Raw genomic sequence first — 20,542 nt, 5'->3', positions numbered from 1 at the left:
CAGTGCTTTAGCATAGGCTACCGGACTGGATTATTATGCTTGGTTTCAACTAGGACGCAACGCAAGGACAATCAATTGTGATTGGTAAAGCGTGGTTCCCACTAGAACGCAACGCAGCGACGTATTGACGCAACTTGATGTATTACGTAATCACAAGTGGGAACCGACGACGCAACAGTGCTGCAAACATCGTGGTTTGATTTCACGCAGGCGGGGGAAAACACAATTATTGGATGGGCATTTTCTTCCGTTGCGTAGGTTGAGTTACGTTACGTCGCAAGTGGGAACAAAGCTTAAAGCTTGGTTTCCACTAGAGACGCAACGCAAAGACGTAGACGCAACACAAACGAGTTTACCGATGACAAGCCACTGTTCAAATAATCCATCATTTGTGATTGGTCAAATCACGTATGTTGCGTTACGTCCTTGCGTTGCGTCGCTAAAGCGTGATTCCCACTAGCGACGCAGCGTAACGCAACCTATACGCAAAGTAAGAAAATGCCCTTCCAATAATTGTGTTTGCACCCGCCTGCGTAAAATCAAACCTGCGATGTTTGCAGCACAGTTGCGTCGTCGGTTCTCACTTGTGATTACGCAATACATAACTTTGCGTCAATACGTCGTAGCGTTGCGTTACGTTGCGTCCCTAGTGAGAACCAAGCTTAAAGGGGGAACCAAGCTTAAACTCACTTACGTTATCTTTCGTTGCGTCCAACAAGTGGGAACCAAGCTTTATGTGATCGACATTACAATCCTTCTCATTTTTACAGTATGGTCAAATGTAGCGACATATGATGAAATCAGACGAATAAACTTACGTTTACAGTAATGTATGCAAATTTATTCACATAGTTTAATATTCATAAGGTGGTACAGATAATTGTTTGATTTTAAATCCAACTCTTAGAAGGAAAACCTTAAGCTCTGTCCACACTAACAAACTAGTTTGACAAAAAAAGTTTGATGTGCTTAAATATGGTAGTAATATGATGTCATCGTGTCCATATATGGGCACATCATAATGATTTGTCACATAAAGTTTGATAGTATAGACAGAGCTTTAGTAATGAAGAAAACCAACCAGACATTATTATTGCAAATAGAAAAGAATGTTTTAACATTAAATGATCTGTGATAAGTTTGATATGATATCATAACATTTGACAATAATATTACAGAATTATAAGAAACACATTTACGAGAATCAGTAAAGATGCGTTCACACTGATCAATGTGCACGTAGATTAAGCATTAACTGAAACAATAAGCTCAATAAAACCTGATTCCCACTATACACAATGTATAGTAAGGCCATACACGCAACGCAAATAATTTGACCAATCACATGCAACGGATTATCCGAACTGTCTGCGTTGCGCGTACGTCATTGCGTTGCGCGTACATTCGCGCGCCCTCCTAGTGAGTACCAAGCTTGTGCTTAGCTGTGACATTGATATTAATGATAACCTTTTCCACAGTTTTTATTGAGATGCTTCTGAAAATGATAAATGTCATGTCCGTAAAAAAATTGTTTACAATGTAGGTGTTTCAAAGTTAACACCATTTGGAAGAATAATTTTGATGGAAATGCATTTTTTTTCAACTCTCGCGCAGACAATCCCCAACAATTAAAAGATGTAACTTTGTTATACCTCTTATTATGTTCAATGGTGACATTTGATGCCAGATAATTTAGATGAAAATAAAATTGTAATTTATGAATCTTTATTCAAGCGATTATTTTACATTCATTATTATGAACCACAACACGAAATCAACTTATTGTTAGACAATGAAGAGATATAGCAGCCAGACCAGTTATACTGTAATTTTTGTTTTAAATAACGAAAGCTTAGACTGGTCACTTATGCAAATATTGGCCAGTTTTGAATAAGAAATAAGGTGTTCGTTAATACTTACCTACAATTAACAAAAATTCAATTCTAATCTTACTAGCTACATATATGGTTTTGTGCAAACTTTGGACGTTTTACGCCCATGTCAATTGGATCAAATTTCAGCGAGTTTCTGGCAACATTTACAGTTCTAATTTTAAATTGTACAATGAAATACACATTATGATACAATAGTTGCCAGAAAATGCAATTTGTCCTTAATATTAATGAAACTACCCCATCAAGTGTCAATTGACAAAAAACGTCGATAAAAAATGTAAATATCTAATTACGTCATTACGGTTGAAATTTAGTGAAAATGCAAATTATGTCTAATTTGAATCATTAAATTAAAACTTCAAACATTTATTAAAATAATGTCTTAAAATTTTAATTTGTCACTTATTGGATTATACGGTACGTTTATTTTTCGAACCAAAAATATATTTATATATTATTACTTGTATTCGTTGCAGCTCGTGTGTGCTATTAAAAGTGAACTTGAAATTCATTACAGCTAAAACAAGTGGAATTAAAAAGAAAAATTATGGGGTTAATAGTCGATCCGAAATAAAAGGCGAATCAGAACGATTTCTAAACAGGGCACAACGACAATTTTGAAATTGAATTACCGGCGGTGACGTCACTGGGGCACAATGTATTTTAACGCAAAGATTCTGCCGTTCTTGGCACGATGGGGTAATTTCAAAATACCGACAGTACTTATCGAAAATATGTATTTGAAATACTGTACAGACCACTAGAATAATTTAACAACGTAAAACCTGTTATACAGGAGAAGCAACATATTGATTACACAAAAATTAACATGCTTTCTATACACAATTTCATTGTAAAGCACCAAATAAGGTTTTAAAAACGCCACTAAATTTCTGGAATCACTGCATACGGTCAGGACTCACTACTAAACACATGGTGGTTCCAAAGACACGATGTGGCGCGTAGATGTCACGTGTGTAGGACGTCGCATCTACGCGCCAAGCGTCGTATGCTTGATGACGTAAACAAATTGATTTCGTCATGCAACGTTCGAATGACGCATTTAACACGTGACAAATGAGATTCCACTACGTGTGAATTGACCATATCCGGCCGCAAACCGTGTCTTGGAACAAAGTTTAGCAAAGATACAATTTCGTCTGGGCTTAACTACTATTAGCCTATACAAACAATTAACCAAATTGGACTAAACAATATAACAGAGTAATTTTGTATTATACTAACATCACTTGATGTGAACATAGAAAATGACCGTGTATTGGCATTTTATACGCACATCCCATTATTCACAAGATATCTAAATATTGCATTTTGTAGATTCAGAAACGACCGAATATACTAAAAAGTAATAGAAAGCGCACGCTGTGGATATTTTTCCGACATAGACCTACTAACATCTTTATCATCAATCTAGTAAAGCTTTTTGACCAATCACAAGCGATGGATTATCCGAACTGGAGCATGTGATTGGTCAACTCAATGAAGGAACAATATCCAGAGCGTTTTTCGAACAGAACATGTTTCCAAATTCTCCTGGAGAGAATAGACCTATCTTTATATACAGTAATTAATTCATGTGATTTATTTGTACACCATGCCCTCAACTGCAACATTGGACAAACGATTTTAAAGATTAAAATAGACATGCTTTGTACAACGATGTAGGCGTAGTTGTAACGAGAACCCCGTACTGAATGAACTGTTAATACGTCATTCTGCGCACGCTCAAACAATTATGAGCATGCGCATAATAACTAACGAGGACTCCTAATAATTTATACTCGGAATAACACAAGAAAGTGGTAACATTTCAAGTATTCCTTGCGTTGGGATATCTCGAAGGTAGTATGTAGAGGACAGTAGACACAATTTTAAACCAACAATGCAGTAGAGGGCAGTAGATAACATTAGATTGTTTTTAACCAAAATGATGAGGGGGATGGGGAAGGAACCAAACTCTGTGCACTCCCTACTTATCACCACTTTCTTGGCATCTTGAATATGCTTTAACAACTATAATTAGGCCTACGTACACTATTTAAAAAACTTTAAAAAATAAATTCTTGTGCAGTTCCATCCAAAATTTACAATCAAGAAAGTACATATCTTATTATTAGACTACAATTAAAAAAAAAGTTGCACATTGGAGTAAATATAACACTGAAAAATAAGTAATTTTGGTTATCATCTCATTGGCATACTTGCGGAATACAAATTTTATAGTGCATTTAAGATGTTGAGAACATTACATTTTTTTTACCAACAAATAGTTTAACGTCATCACTGACTCTGGCCACTAAGTGGCGCCCTCTAGGCGTAACGCCGTTATACCTCTCTCATTTTTATACAACTATTTGTTTAAAACTACAAAAAATCATAGATCTTATTAACCAGTTATTACACACAACTAGAACAAATCTTAACAATTAATGTATTGAATACGATAAGATTTGTTTAACATTTAACTTAATAGAAACACAGTGTACGCTCAAAGCGATATACTAGTTGCACACAAAGGCCTTCTAAAAACAGCCATAAAGTTTAAATTTGTACAAAACACCTTCCCACTACTTTAATTGCAGTATTACACGATATTATTCAACTTAACATCGCCCAAATGTACAAGACAGGGCTCTTTTAAAATAAAACGCAATTATTACAAACTTATATTAAACTCCTAATACCAAACCACCTTTTCCACCCTTTCCTCTGCCCAGCACCCTCCCAAAATAAATTACAAAACTAACAATATTAATAAATAAACAAAAAACAACCGGCAAAAAAAACCAAAAAAACAGGCGCTTCATTGCTCATCCATTTTACAGTGTCATCGTTTTTTTTTCTTTGGAATCATTTTGTGTTTCCATTTACAATATCGGATAGCGCCATCTATTTGACTAAAACAATAACCTTTTGACAAGGCACAGCCGAATAATTAATAAGTTCGTATTCATTTTTCGCAAGCACGCCCCCTACGAAGCTACATTCTATATTTTACATTAATTACATAATTAGCAACTTTTTGAAATCTTATTAAAGTTAGCTAAAATACCGTACACTAATTAATTTTACAGTTAATCTGGTAAAAGTTATCAAAAACTTATTTTTGATAAATTATAAGTGGCCATGAAGCAAGCTTCCACGCGCGCACGCACGCACGTCTAACGCTTTTGTCTCAAACGTTAATTAAAGCATTTATTATTAAACCATTGTTTACATCAAAAAGCTCGATTACAACTTGTGCGCAACGCAAGGACGTAACCGCATCACAAGTAATTTGACCAATCACGACGCGATGGAGCATCCGAACTGTCGCTTGTGATGGGTCAACTCATTTGCGTTGTGCGTACGTAGTTGCGTTACATCAATGTTGGAATCAACCATTCACAACACATACATTACCCTGGTCCGATAAAGACTAATTATACAATAGAAGCAGATAGACCATATCAACATTATCAATCCCATAATCGCATTATTATACAATAGCTTCAATCAAGTAAAGAAATAAAAACAAATCATTTCAATAATGAAAAATATTAATTTCTTTTTTTAACCCGCCGCCTTGTTTCTATCTTTACCCATGGGTTCAATCAAATAGCTTTTATATAAATTCAATAAAGTAATAGAAACAAATATCGTAAAAAATTTCATTATGAAAAATATTAATTTCTTATTTATCCCGCCGCCGTGTGCAGATAAAATAAACCCACCATGACATAAAATCTATAAATTAGCATTCAGAATTACGGTTAAAAGATTCAGAAGAAATACTCTGTGATGGCCATTTTGGAACTAAAAAATTTCTGTTTAAGAGTAGGCCTAAGTACTGCAAAATATTTTTTTTTGTAAAAGGCACTTGTCCAGTCTTTTCGCGTACAATCAAGACAACATCATGTTACCACGATCTAATACTCGAAATAACTAAGAATAACTCGGTGAATTGGTATAAAAAAATACCAACAATCGCGCTGTATATTGTGCATTTAATGTCCAAAAGCATAAACCATATGCGGCGGACTGTTGACCATAGATATACTACAGTGTTATTTTACTAGAGAGTCAACTGGGCGAAAGTGAGGTGATGCGAACAGGATAGGGAAATGGCCACCGTATATCAGTTAAAATATTATTTTATAAAATTGATAACTCTGATAAAACTATTTAGAAACACACAGACATGAACATATATTTTAAAAATATTTTTGTTTTATAAATGAAATCTATGTTTATGGCATAAGAGATTAATTTCTTGGAAAGTCTTTAGCATAAACGAGAGTACGTTCAGTACGCTATAGTTCTTTTTTATGGTCTCTCCCTCTCCGTAGTGAGACGCTTTTTGAGCTGCGATTAGTTGACTCTCTAGCTTAATTGTATAGCCTCTTTGTGTAGCATGTACTTGACAACAATTTTTTCTTCAGTAACTAAAAAAATGTTCTTTAGACTAGACAGTACTTTATAAATTTGAGAGATTTGTTTAAAAAAACATTTTGCAATTTGAGAGATTTTTAGTATGGAAATATTGGTTAGATATATTCAAGGCTGTTCTTTGGTAATCGTGCTTTTTCTAGCAGTTCCTATTGCTGTAGTCGATGAATATAAATAAATAAGTTATCAATTATTGTTTTTATCATCAGATGATTGCCGTTCACCAGTAGTTGGTGGTGGTGTTGATTGTTGCTCCCACAAAATGGTTGCTGCTCTCACCAAATGGTTGTTGTTGGCTGTTGCTCTCACCAGATGGTTGTTATTGGTTGTTGCTCTCACCAGATGGTTGTTGTTGGTTGTTGCTCTCACCAGATGGTTGTTGTTGGTTGTTGCTCTCTCCAAATGATTGTTGTTGGTTGTTGCTATCACCAGATGGTTGTTATTGGTTGTTGCTCTCACCAGATGGTTGTTGTTGGTTGTTGCTCTCACCAGATGGTTGTTGTTGGTGGTTGCTCTCACCAGATGGTTGTTGTTGGTTGTTGCTCTCACCAGATGGTTGTTGTTGGTGGTTGCTCTCACCAGATGGTTGTTGTTGGTTGTTGCTCTCTCCAAAAGGTTGTTGTTGGTTGTTACTCTCACCAGATGGTTGTTAGTTGTTGTTGAGTTCACCAGATGGGTGTTGCTCTCACCCGATGGTGATTGAAATATAAGAGTTTTCAAAACGTTGCGTGGCAGATACACAATTCCCAAGGAATAATATTATTAGTTTTTATAATTTACAATGAAAATATTTTATAAATAAAAAAAAGGACGACAATTTTATGTTATTGAAACATTAATTACAAAAAGTAAAAATAAAACAACAAAAAACACAACACATTAAATAAACAAGAAAGTTTAGAGTTACAGGTCAAAATGGTAATACCAAATGTTCTCCATAACTATTTTTAGAGAATCTTGTAAAAACAAAATTCTTAATATAATTAATAAAAAATTCAAGTATCTATAATGTATTTATAGTGTTAATAGGATACACTACATGGCCCTTCTTTTGTAACCATCCCTAATTTTTAAGTAGAGGCGTAAAAACAATATTTTTTAACCCTGTAAAGAAAGAATTTGCATTTCAATTGTTTGGTATTATGGTATAGTCATCATTTTCAAATGAATAGAATACAAAACTTAAATTGGTTACTCAAGAGTTTTCACCATCATGTCAGGAAAACAAGAAAAAACTCAAATTGACTTAACAATTATAGGTTGAATGCTTAAATTTACAAAAAAAAACACTCTAAAAACTATTTAATGTTAAACATTTGCTAGTATCTACTGTATGATGAAATACATTTTGAATGAAATCCTTTCTAAACTAAAAGGACATATAAAAATAAAATTTCCAATTCCAACTTGTAATGCTAATCACATTTGACTCTTCAACAAAGACATGGTATTGCTCATTAGTGTTTTTTAATGGTGATGAAATATATTTTTGTTTGGATCTATTCCTAGACTTTCCGTTGTTGGCATCCCATCGTGGTGCATCCCTGTAAGCATCTGCATTCCAGCTGAAAAGGGAACTTTCATGTGGTGAGATCTAGTGGCAGGTTCCATCCTAGGCAGGACAACATTTGGCTTCAGCATGCCTTTCTCTAGATGATGCAGATGCGACAGAGTCGATGATGCAGACATGTTGATGCCTCGTGACAGTAACTCCTGTTGTCTTGCGGTTAGGTAGTGCTCTTGACGATGAACCAGGGAACTTTGCGGAAGGAGCTCTTCCCGTTGAACACGGTTCATCAATTCTTGCCGTTCTCGGCTGATCATCTCTTGTCTCTCTCTAGTCAGCATTTCCTGGTGTTCGATGTTCAAGATCTCCTGTCTGTGTTGTGACATCAGTAGCTCCTCCTGCCTGTTCTTCATTTGGATAATTTCTTCTCTTTGCTGCAATTCCTCTTGTTTGTCCAATCCTCTAACTTGTGAAGAGGAGTGGTTTGAAAACTTCTTGTGTTCTTGACTGTTAGAAGAATTACTACTTTCAGATACACTCTCTTTACTGGTTCCATTTCCAGTGAACTTCTGCGTCTCAAGACTTGCGGAACTTTGGGGATGTTTAGACTCCATGTGCTTTATAAGGTACAATTCTTGCGCGTAAGCCTTACCGCAGACACCGCATGATAACTTTCTCTCACGTCTGGTATGAGCGTGACAGGATGCGTGGTGTTGCAATGATTGCGCATCATCAAACGCACGATAACAGTCTCTACATTTATAAGGTTTGTCTTTCGTGTGCTTACGGGTGTGTGATTGAAGATTCGCAAGCTGTGTGAAGGCTTTGTCGCAATCTGGGTACGTGCAGCGATACGGACGGTCTCCTGTGTGGATGCGTGTATGTTGCTGAAGGTGGGACAATTGTTTGAATGATTTCTCGCAGAACTCGCATTTATACGGTTTCTCACCGGTATGAATGCGAGTGTGTTGACTCAAGTACGAAGTGCTTGCAAAGGTTTTACCGCAGTCTTGACATTTGTGCGGCTTTCCTTCTTTATGCGATCGCGTGTGAAGGTTAACATCAGACCGAGTGTAAAATATTTGTGGACACAACTTACATTTATATTCCTTTGGAGTGTTTGAATCTGCTCGCACGGGTGAACGGTCTCGTGGGTTTGGGATAGAGACTTCTTTAGCACTATCTGGTGGTGAATTGGGTTCTTTACTTGACTTCATTCCAAATGATGAGCGAGTCACTACCGAGTCACTTAGGCTGTTTGTTCCTCCACGTAGTGCTGGACATTCCTGCAACTCGTGGCTTAGTCGGGACACAGCTGTGCTGAAATATGCTCTGCAATGGTGACACTGATACACTGAAAGAAAAACATTCGTAAATTGTAATAAGTGTATCAATAACTTATAGTTCATCTAACTTACGCTTACTAATCAACTTGTAAACACCTATATCTTTATTGTTTTAATTTTATAGTTCTTTGTTGTTGCTGTTTGTTGCATTGTCTTGTTGAGGGCCACATCCTGCCCGGGTCACCCTCTTTAAATATGGTAAAATAAATAATAATAATAATAATAATAATAATAAATAAATAATACTAAAAAATATATTTCAAGTTTAAATAGAACCCCTGATGAAAAGGACAGGGTACTGTACAACATGTCATTTTAGCTGATCATTGTGGCTCCACAGCATCAATTATAATAATATATCAATTAAGACTATTACTATTTGAAAAATATACTGTATATTTATGCCATAAATTTTGCATACATAATTTTTTCGTGATTTATCATTCATTTACCGTTTCCGCATGTTGATAATTTCACAAATGCCATTTTAGCTAAAAGTCAAATTCTAGCTTCAGCCTATACAACATACCTATAAATTATGATCTTTTTGTACTACAAAGGTCAAATAGATGGCCGTTTTTTTCTTGGCAAGTTTAGGCCTAGACATCTTTAATACAGTACCTAGGCCTACCTACCAGACAAGGTCTATGTAGGCTTCATGTCACCCGCATTTATAGCAGTTGGCCTACTGCACTATCTAGTATTAATGTTTCTATACTGTATCGTTTTATTTTTTTTCCACATCGAAACTGACACAACAGAGGCATCATCGATCGCGGCGGTACTGGATGGGAAAGAGACGATATGTTAGCGCATGCAAATTTGCTTCAGGGTTTTCCCTTTCTATCAGAGGCTGTTTGTAAATGTTGATGTATTTGTGAGTTGAAATTTTCACGGTACAGTTCCCAATCGCGGAATTCGCGAAAATTAAACCACCAAGAAAATAACGGCATATCCAGTATTAAGTCAGCAAGCTTCTGAATGTCCTTTGACCTATGTACAGACAGACAGACAGACCGAGGCCCAAAAAGTGTAATACTCTGTTAAAAATACTGAAGAAACGCATCTTGCCTTTCCCGAGGGAACATAAATTTATTTAAAAGAACATATTACACACAGACATACCTGACCTTCCACCAGACAAAAAAAAAAAAAAATTTGAAGTACAGTAGTAATCTAAACAAACATTGATCATAATATAACGTTTAATATTTAGAATATGAAACGCTACTGGCAAATTATACTACAAACAAGGCAAGAATTTGTATACAATAATTAGTCTACCTCTGAGCACAAAACATCATATCATTATATGCAAAGTAATAGCACTACTGTACCATGCTTCATGGCTAGACACAATCAACATTAATACGAATAAAAATTACGATAATGAGCATGTTATAAAAACACCCGTACCTGGCAATACAGGTAAAGAGAAAATTTTAATGATTTTTCAAGCCAATCTATTGTGTGCTATGTTTACAGCTAGCAGAATTCTCTAGGGCAGAAAACATGGTTACGACGAGATATGCATATTTTATTTAATATGTATTCAATGTCTAGACTGTCCTCTCTCCTCCTCGCTTTTATTCATCTCTTATCAATCAACTTTAGATTACCGGTATTGATAACACTAATTGCAATATAGCTTTAAATTATTACGAAAAAAATGATGGAATTTCTTGGTCCAATGTTATTTTGTCTAGACGTCCTCGGGAGAATTGAATGTTGTAGTTTAACACATTCATCATGCATAAACTCCTACCTAGCATGAATCTGGCATTTTCATGTTGTACAATGTTCAGACACATTCATTTTAATAATATGTTTGCCTTGCATACGAAATGGAAAAATTAATAAAAATCTCAGAATTTCACTTCAACATCTCCAACAGAAATGTTATCATAATAAATGTTTTAGAATGTTATGTCAATATAATAATAATTATTATTAATTATTAATATTAATTATTAATATTTTTTAATGAACACATGTCCTTCTGGTAGAATAATCCTTCTCGGATGGATTAAGCTGTCTACACTATTAAACTTTATGTGACAAAAATGTGATGTGACAAATATGGACATGATGAAATCATATCACTACCATATTTGGGCATTACTACCATATTTGGCACACTTTTTTGTCTTTTTTAGTTTGATAGTGTAGACAGAGCTTTACACTATAGTAAACCACAGAAAAAAATGTCCACCATCGAGAGTTACACACAATTCTCCCAATGGACCTACATCCACCTAGTTTGTCATTAAAAATATATATATTCTTTATATAAATAAATGAAAGACGCTAGTAAATTACCAACTGAACATTTTATTGCACTACAGGCTGTTTCATGAGTATGAACTCAATCTTCAGGTGCTTGGCTCTGAATGATAGTCTCAAGTGAATACAAAAAGTTTATAAAAATAAAAGGCAAAATAATAATAAAAATATAACCAGTGGCAATATTTATGGAGCCATAATATTAGAATATCATATCATGTACCAGCAATCGTTGCGTATTTATCTATAAAAGCAGCCGGAAGTTATACTGTATACAGTGTGGTGTCTGTTGTTGAAAATTTGTATGTGAAAAAATAAACGCATTCTTTTCACAACTAATGTAGTTGGTGCTAGGTGGAAATTAATTACAGAATGATTGTCTGCACTGTCTGCAGTATCAAGGCAAATTCTTTAATACAGTGTCACACGTAGCACATGTATTAATTGGTTTAGCTTATGGCATGATACAGGTGTCACATGTGATATATGTGACACCAGGGAAGAGTAAATTCTCTTGTGACACTGTATTACAGAATTTGCTTTATGATACTGGACAATTTTTAGCAAAACAGTATAGAGAATCAAACTTTTAATTTTGAATTTCTTAATTGATCTTCAAAATAAACGACACTTCTTTTCACTTACTTTCTTTAGGGTCACCTTCCGTGGTTGAACTTTGACCGAGTGAGTGATGGTGGTGATTGGACGGTGGGTCAAATTGATCAATGGCAATGCAACTGCTAATCTCATGTGAAAGACGTGCAACAGCGGTCTGGAACGGTGCTTTACATTTCCGGCATTCATACTCTGAAAAAGGAAGGAATTCAGTTTTGGTGATACCCCTTCCTTAAAGCCTGTTTTCCTGTCGACGCTATCGTCGTTGATCGTTAACAGTTCAATGACGATCGTTTGAAAACGATCAAGTTGAAATGATAACGATAGCGGGTACCTTTTCCTGTAAATCGTTAACATTTCATTGTTTACGTGGAAGATCGCTGATTATTGTTAACGATAGCGTCGACAGGAAAACAGGCTTTAAGGATAGCTCCGGTTTAAAAATTGTTGTTTGTTGTAAAATATTATAGAAAAACAAATTTATATTGTAGGTTATATTTTCGAACTATGAAAGATGAAAATATAGCAACTACAAATCTTTCACTAAATGAAATTATTTGTACCACATGAATATACAGTAAAACATTCATCATTATTTGTTTAATAACACACCTACTTTTAATGGGAGGCTAGGCCAAGGCCTAAATTATTTGAAAGGGCTGAACAATTATTGATGGCACACACTACAAGTTGATCAAATGTCAACAATAGCCAAGCCCCTTTCTCACTTTATATACTGTATGTAATGACATTGCACTCTTGATGATGTCATTAATAGTGCAATAGAACATTTATATTTTTAATATGAGATGACCCACATTCCTCTAATCAAAAGACCAACAATTATTAAAAGTGTGTTAAATATAAAAACCTTTAATACAATAAAAAGACTATATTTTATAAAGATGTATTGTCCCCCAAAACCATGAAAATTGAAGATTAATCAAAACAGACTTTGAATATGTTAATTTGTAGTTTTAATCAATTTAATCACTTTGTAAAAAATTATATAATATAATATAAAATGACAAAATAAATCGTTGAATTCAACCTAAAATTATTTGACTATTTTTTGCCTTAAAAATCCTTTTTTTTCAAGTAATTTACATTATTTTTTTTTTGATCCAAGTTTTGGTCAAAGTGGATAAACTATTACTGTAAATGACATTAAAATGAAATAGTCAACAAAAAATCTTTAAAAACGATTTTTTCAGGGCAATACTGTACATCTTTACTATTAACTCTATTAACCTACAATTTTCATTTTTTAAATTATTATATTAATACAACTTACTCATTTTGTCCTCTCCTTGATCGATGGATGAATGCACGCCAGATCCCGATCCAAGGATGTCATGAGGTACTGGCCCACGATGACTATTGGGTATGTTTAGCATTGACTGAGCCATTACTGTTGGACGTCAGATACAACCTGATCAAAATAAATATAATCAAATCAATTTTGGCAAGGGCAGCCTCGACACATTCACACGTAGTTACTGCTACTATTTATACCCTTTCAACAATGTATAATGTAATCCCATCTACAGTACATTCCCCTATGTTGAACATAACAAAACCACTAACACACCGCCTCCTACCACTAACACACCCAAACCCCCCTTGCCCTACCACCCTCATCGCATACGATGCCCAATTTCTCCGCTTGAACAAAAACAATAGATATCAACATCGTACTTAGTCTGGGTTTTCCAGACAGAGTTTTGACTTAATATTATCATTAGTATAAAGATAATATTTTGGCACTAATGGCGTTTAATACGTATACCTACTTGAGCTTGTAAACTTTCAGACAAAAATCAAAACGTCGACTGGTGTACTAACATAAAAAAGACAATAAATACAGACTTGGGGCAAGTCTACTGTACATCATACTGTATGTTAATCTATTCTAACATTCTCTGATTCAGGAAGGTTAACATTTTTTTATACTGGATTCAAAAATTCTAGAGAATCGTTAATGGAGAAACAACATGTCATTGTCAACTACCTTGGAACTAATGAGCAATTTTTTGCTGGTATTCGGCAGAGCAATGCCTAAGCCTTAAGACTATCATTTATGTCAGTATGGTATAAAATGTTTAGCTGGCGTCACGGCTTCTTTGATGAATTTTTACCTCTTTCAACGATAGCGACTACTTTTTCTAAATTTGTCTAAGTCTATTGCCGCACTGGAATTTTCTGAAGTTCAACGGCTGCAGAAATGTTCACTTAGTTTTACTTATAATAATAATATGAACTATGACCTATGATACCCAAGCAGCATGGCACAGTCCCTTAAAAAAATCACAAGGTATTGGAAAGTTCACGGTTTAAAATGTTTCAGACAAAAGGTTGAACAGGTCCATCCCATAATTTCTACAAATCCACACACAGTGTCATGTGATTTATTATGGCTCGGTACCCTGAAATTCAAATTCACTTCCATTCTAGATCTTCCCCCAAAATGGTAACACTGCAGGTTTTAAGCAATGTACTAAAGGCCTGTTTATACTAAACAAGATGTTCGTATTGTCCTCTAGTATAAAATAAAAGGGTCATTATGGAAATGGAATTTCAGAAATTCTTTATTTAACCTGTTTTTTAATTTATTTATGTGAATCCAATACATTTCCGATACAGGTATTAATACCCTATTATTTCCTACTAGAGCGAATTGTTGTTATAAATTTCAAATAAACTCAAAGGAGTAGAATTTGTTGCAGAAAGTAGGATGACAAAAGAAAGAATTATGAATATACATGAACACTGCGAATAATAGGTGGAAAAAACCCTAAATGGTCTTTCACACATGTTCCGGCACAGTTCCGGTGCGGCCAAATTAAAGCGAACGTCAATGCTTCATTTTCACTATGCTCCACGCGACAATCAATATACGAGTAGCCGCGTGAAAACGAAGAATTGACGTTCAATTTGATTTGCCAGCATTGGACCCGTACCGGAACGGTGTGAAAGACCCTTAAGAGAGTGAATGTTTATCCGATTGCCATAGAAACATTTGATCAAATCCTTCCCTAAGAAAGAGTAGCCTACTGTCTTACCCCTTTTACACTATCAACTGGGAGAGTAACCCGAGTTTAACTCGGAGGCTATTTTCGTTTACACTAACAGAAAAAACTGCGAGATGAACTCGGGTTGTTCCCATTTACACTACAGCATCACCCCGGTGCTGTCAATCAACATTTGTAAAAATAGTAAACTGTACTCCTGTCTGCGCGACAGGAATAATAACAATGGAGCCGGTTAAAATCGTAATACTTGCATTACTTTTGAGTTATCAAGCGTTATGTTTTCAATACATATATCAAATTAACGACTTGAATTTTAGATTTTTAATGAATCTACAAAGGAAAAGGAGAGCAAATTCACGGAGTAGACGGCGAAGGCGTTTAGCCCTAAACCGACGTCAACTGGGCCTAGTCGTCGAAGTTTTGGCAGCCGCAACGCTTGGAGCGAACCTTGTTGATCGCAGAATCTGGGTACAAAACCGTGCCCATGGTCGCCTGTTTTGGGCTGCTAATGTGGAACATTACAGCGATGAAACATTTCGGTCACATTTCCGAATGTGTCGCGCAACATTTGATAGACTTGCTGAACAACTACGGCCTCTTGTTGAGAGACAAGATACAACTTTTCGCAGGGCAATTCCGTACAGAGAGAGAGTTGGGATAGTAATTTGGTGGTTGGCAACGCCGACAGAATATCGGTATGTAGGCCTAACGTCTTAAAATAATATGAATTAAAAAAAATTCATCTTTATGTTATGAATTTTGTTGAAGGAAATAGAAAAAAAAATGGGTATGCCTATGGACTAGTTTAAAAATATTGCCATTAAATATTGATGTTCATCTTCACTCCTGAAGATGAACAAAATTTTTTTTTGTATTAATTTGTTATATCATTAGTGGACCCTAATAGTTTGAATAACATCTAATGATACACATGTTTTAAATGTTGTAATTTTGTATTTTTTTGTTGGATGATTTTGTTTTGCTATTGACCCACTTGATAGTTTGATTTAGTTCGCTTTTGGGAATCCTATCTCTCTCTATTGTTTGTTATTTTTTTGTTATATGTGAGACAAAATAAATGAAATGAAATGAAACATGGTTTGTAAAAAGGCGAATTATTCATTTATATTAAAATTAATACATTTTAATTTATTAATTACTTTGATTAATTTTTAGAACTTTGGCCAACATGTTTGGCATAGCAATATCAACACTGTGTGTATTGACAAGACAAGTTGTGTCTGCTTTGCTAAATCATCAGTTCTTTCGGCGGTATATATCACTTCCACAAGGTAAGTTTGTTGTATGAGATGAAATTATGTTTGTTCATAGAATTAGCAGTGTTTTCTTACTAATTTAATAATTCTAAATTCTAAGGAGACAGACTTGACCATGTCATCGAAGGATTTAGCAGGAAAGGATTTCCCCAATGTGCGGGAGCTATAGATGGGACACATCTACCTATCATAGGTCCATCAAATAACAAAGCAGACTACCACAACAGAAAGGGATGGTATAGCATTATTCTCCAGGCAGTTGTTGATCATAAATACAGGTAATTGTAGTTTTGTAATACTGTATATGAAATGCAAAAGTTTTTACACTTTCCTTAACAAAACTTAAAGAATTGTAATGACATTATTTACTCATAACTTGTTTTTAAAATGTTTAGATTCACTGATGTATATGCTGGTTGGCCTGGAAGAACACACGACGCCAGGGTTTTCGCACACTCGGATTTGCCTATTTTAGCAGACAGAAATAATGGCTTGCTTTTCAGTAGAGATGTAAGATATCGAGATATTCCACTAATCTTAATTGTGAATTTTGCATGAGTGATTATTACAGATTTTGCTATGATTTTTTAACAGAAAAATGCTATTATTAATGGTATTGATATACCAGTGTGCCTAATTGGAGACCCAGCATACCCTTTAAAACCCTGGTTGATGAAAGGATTTGTACACAATGCAAACCTTACTCCAGCACAGCGCAATTTCAACAAAACATTAAGTTCTGCCCGAGTTTTTGTTGAAAACGCATTTGGAAGACTGAAGGGCAGATGGCGACGGCTCATGAAAAGAAACGACGTGACTGTGGGTTTCTCTAGTGAAGTCATTGCAGCATGCTGTTTACTGCATAACTTCTGTGAAATACACAAAGAACAATACAATGAAGAATGGGATGATTTGAGAAATGAAGAGATGCAAGCCCAACCTGCTATAATACCATTAGATGAAAATCAGGATGGTGTTGGAAGGCTGGATAATGGAGTAGTTATCAGGGATGCCATTACTGCTTCTTTACAACATTGAATCCTGTATAGTGGATTAAATCAGATGCTATTGTTGTCACTAAAAAGTTATATTAGATCTTGTAAAAGTATAATATTAAGATGTTTTGTTCCCAAAAAAATATTAATAAGGCTTTGAAAAAAAAACCCAAACACAATGTATTCACATATAGTAAGTATGCATATTAAAAGAAATAATTACCAGTAATAAATTATTCAGTATTTGTTTTAATGCTCAACATTAGTTTGCTAACATCATTAGCTTTTCAAACTTTACCATATATTAAAAACTATCAATATAATATAAAGACATATCAGTATATACAGTAGCGTATGTACACATTTGCATTTGTAATAGTAATAATGCTATCTACACAGCAAGTCTTGCACATGTGTAACTGCTAGTTAATACTGACAAACTTATTGTCGTAAAAATCAAACAAAAACTAAGGTAACATTTCCAACTCAGTGGAATATTTTAAATATTTTAAAAGTTTAAACTCTGCATAACATCAATTAAATATCTACATTGATTTGAAATGATTTTCATATAGGTCAAAACTATGCCCAGAAAAGCATTACAGTATATACCATAAACATTTTTGGTAAAAACAAACATTTTTTTTTATATTTGGAAAATGCAAAACCAATACTTCAAGTACAAAATTACTTTTAAATGGGTATCATATTTTAACTATATGACTATAAACATTTAGGTAAAACGAACATCTTTTTTGTGAAACAGGTAGCATCAATTTTTAAATTGATGCTACCTGTTTCACCAACAAATTTTAGCTTTAGCTAAATTTTTTTTAGATAGGACTGTAGCTATCACTACTTGAGTTGTGTGGTGAGCTGTATGAGGCAGAACTATATGCAGGAGAGTGGTATGGGGGATGAAGTTCTACTGTTCGATGGGGGTGGTAATATTGATCTGGTGGTGGGCCATTTCTTGTCTGAAGAAGATTCGTCAACATACTCATTGTCTGCATCTGCGTGTTTTGAAATGCAGACATCATGTTTTGGATACTAGCATTGTGTTGCCTGATCATTTCTGCATCAGAGCGTTCCTGTCTCTCTATGCGCCGTTCTTCAGCTTTTTCGAACTGAGCATTTTGGGTATTTATTACATCTTTCAGTGACCCTGTTACTGCCTCCATTGTCTCCTGGAATTTGTTTTTTTTTTTCGGCTTTTTTTTGGGTGCTGTGAAAATAAATGTTAAAAACTACCGGTAATATTTTGAGGTTTAAACTATGCTGTGATTGATGCAACACAATATTATTAAAATTAAAATATTTAATAATTGTTAATTATTTACACTTGCCTTGAGGTTGAGGCTCGTTTGCCTCCTCGATTTGTTTATCCTCTCCAACTACTCTTTCCCCTTCAACTACTCTTTCATCCGCAACTACTGTTTCAACTTCAATTACTCTTTTATCATTGATTTCTGCTTCATCTCTGATTACCCTTTTATCTCCGATTGCTATTTCATCTCCAAATACTATTTCATCTCCAAGTACTATTTCATCTCCAAATACTATTTCATCTCCAGTTCCTCTGTTCTCTTCTATCCTCGGTTCATCTGTGTTCTCGACCATTAGTTTCCCTACTCCAACTACTACTTCTTCATTAGCGCGGTCATCTCCGACTCCATTAGATTTTTCGACAGATTCTATTTAAGTTTTCAAAAAACATAGTTTGTGTAATGTTTAATAATGAAAATGTAATTTAAAAATTTAATATAAATGTAATAAAGATTTTGAAAAATGTTTTAACAACAAAGGAAATCAACAACTTACCAACGTTTTGAATCGAACTGAACAAATTGACTGGTGTTGCTAGTGCAGAGTGGCCCCATATGTCATGACACAGGTCATATGCATAAAATGTGTTCCTCCTCTCTCCAGAAGTCTTGTTTTTGTTATTTACTTTAAAAAAGTGTGCTTTGAGAGCCTTTAGTTTATACACCACCTGTTGGTGCGTTTTGTCCACACCAAATTCCTGGCATAAAAACAATATTGTCGAAATTTAGTTAATTGTGGTATATAGGCCTGTTTAGGCAAATTGTTAATGATCTGACAATACAAACAGATGATCTGACCATAAAAACAGATGATCTGATTTAGCCTAATAAATTATCAATAAAAAATGAATTAGGCCTAGGCTAGGCTAGAATTTATGGTCACATTTTTTTATAATTTTTAATGTATTAAAGAACATTTTTATTTATATTTATTTTATCTCTAGGCCTATACTATAGGCTAGGCCTAGATAAAATAAATATAAATAAAAATTGTACCTCCTTATACAATAAATAGCCTGGCCCTAGGGCCTAGGCTAACTTTAGTTAGGCCTAGTTTCTACTAGCTAGGACTAGGCTAGGCCTAGGACTACTCTACTCTAGGCCTTAGTAGTTAGCTAGCCTCAGGCAAACGTACATTTAATCTGCGAGTGATCAGTTCATAACACCGGCGATCCCTACTTGTCCCGTTGAACATAGCTACAATTTCCTCATTACAACGTATGGTAAGGAGGATTTTAACTTGATCTTGAGTCCAAACATTTGAAGACATATGATGATTATTCACTGTATTTGCATGACAGAGGTAGACCTAGCAGTAGAGAGAATGGTGTGGATTGTATTCAGGACAGAGAGGTAGTGATCTGAGCGTGTGGTGGTGATTTCGCGCGGTTTCATTCTAAAAACACACAAACATCATGAATTTTGAACACATAAAATACTCAAAAAATATATATACAAGAACAAAATAATGTTAAATACAATATAATTATTATTTTAAGATGCAAACATTCAAAATATAGAAACAGGTATTTTTTTCGCACAAACATATAACAAATTTAATGATAGAAGATGACCTTTTCATGTCAATAACCTTTACCAACCCGGTGTTGGATCGCAAAAACCGTTTACACTTTCGTGTCTCCGGTGTCGACTTGACTACACCGGAGAGGCACACCGGAAAACATTCAGCTTCGTTTCACCCCGCGGAGAGCACACCGGGGTGGTTCGATTTTCCCATTTACACCAGTCAATAAAAACCACAACACCGGCTTTTAACGGCCCGGTGTACTAACAACTGCGGGGTAACACCGCTGTTGC

General features: G+C 34.8%; 2 protein-coding genes across 3 annotated transcripts in view; both read right to left on the bottom strand.

Moving 5' to 3' along the window:
* Nucleotides 1-7,114: 7,114 nt before the first annotated feature.
* LOC144835925 (uncharacterized) overlaps nucleotides 7,115-20,542 on the bottom strand; it is a 24,527-nt gene continuing 11,099 nt past the window's right edge. The window contains exons 2-4 of one of the 2 annotated variants that reach the window (XM_078691053.1): nucleotides 13,390-13,527; nucleotides 12,126-12,326; nucleotides 7,115-9,205 (exon numbers count right to left, since the gene is read on the bottom strand). In XM_078691053.1, the coding sequence (XP_078547179.1) occupies nucleotides 7,812-9,205; nucleotides 12,126-12,326; nucleotides 13,390-13,504 (1,710 nt within the window). In that variant the 5' untranslated portion in view covers nucleotides 13,505-13,527 and the 3' untranslated portion in view covers nucleotides 7,115-7,811. The remainder of the gene's footprint in view (nucleotides 9,206-12,125; nucleotides 12,327-13,389; nucleotides 13,528-20,542) is intronic. The other variant, XM_078691054.1, reaches the window with a different exon arrangement.
* On the bottom strand, nucleotides 18,187-19,994 carry LOC144835351 (uncharacterized). The gene is made up of 4 exons (XM_078690437.1): nucleotides 19,860-19,994; nucleotides 19,221-19,422; nucleotides 18,746-19,093; nucleotides 18,187-18,624 (listed from the first exon to the last, which is right to left on the bottom strand). The coding sequence occupies exons 1-4, from the start codon at nucleotides 19,992-19,994 to the stop codon at nucleotides 18,233-18,235; spliced, it is 1,077 nt and encodes a 358-aa protein (XP_078546563.1). The 3' UTR covers nucleotides 18,187-18,232.

Source organism: Antedon bifida, chromosome 2 (assembly GCF_963402885.1).
Source record: "Antedon bifida chromosome 2, ecAntBifi1.1, whole genome shotgun sequence".
Classification (NCBI taxonomy): domain Eukaryota; kingdom Metazoa; phylum Echinodermata; class Crinoidea; order Comatulida; family Antedonidae; genus Antedon; species Antedon bifida.
Note: the sequence above shows the minus strand (reverse complement) of the source record. Positions and strands in the feature narration are given on the sequence as shown.

Bases quoted from the DNA above. Each gene is read 5' to 3' on its own strand.
- LOC144835351 (XM_078690437.1), bottom strand. From the start codon at position 19,994: ATGTCTTCAAATGTTTGGACTCAAGATCAAGTTAAAATCCTCCTTACC. The intron at 19,094-19,220 runs GTAAGTTGTTGA...AAACTTAAATAG, and splicing joins CAGTTCGATTCAAAACGTTG to AATCTGTCGAAAAATCTAAT. The intron at 18,625-18,745 runs GCAAGTGTAAAT...TTATTTTCACAG, and splicing joins AAACGAGCCTCAACCTCAAG to CACCCAAAAAAAAGCCGAAA.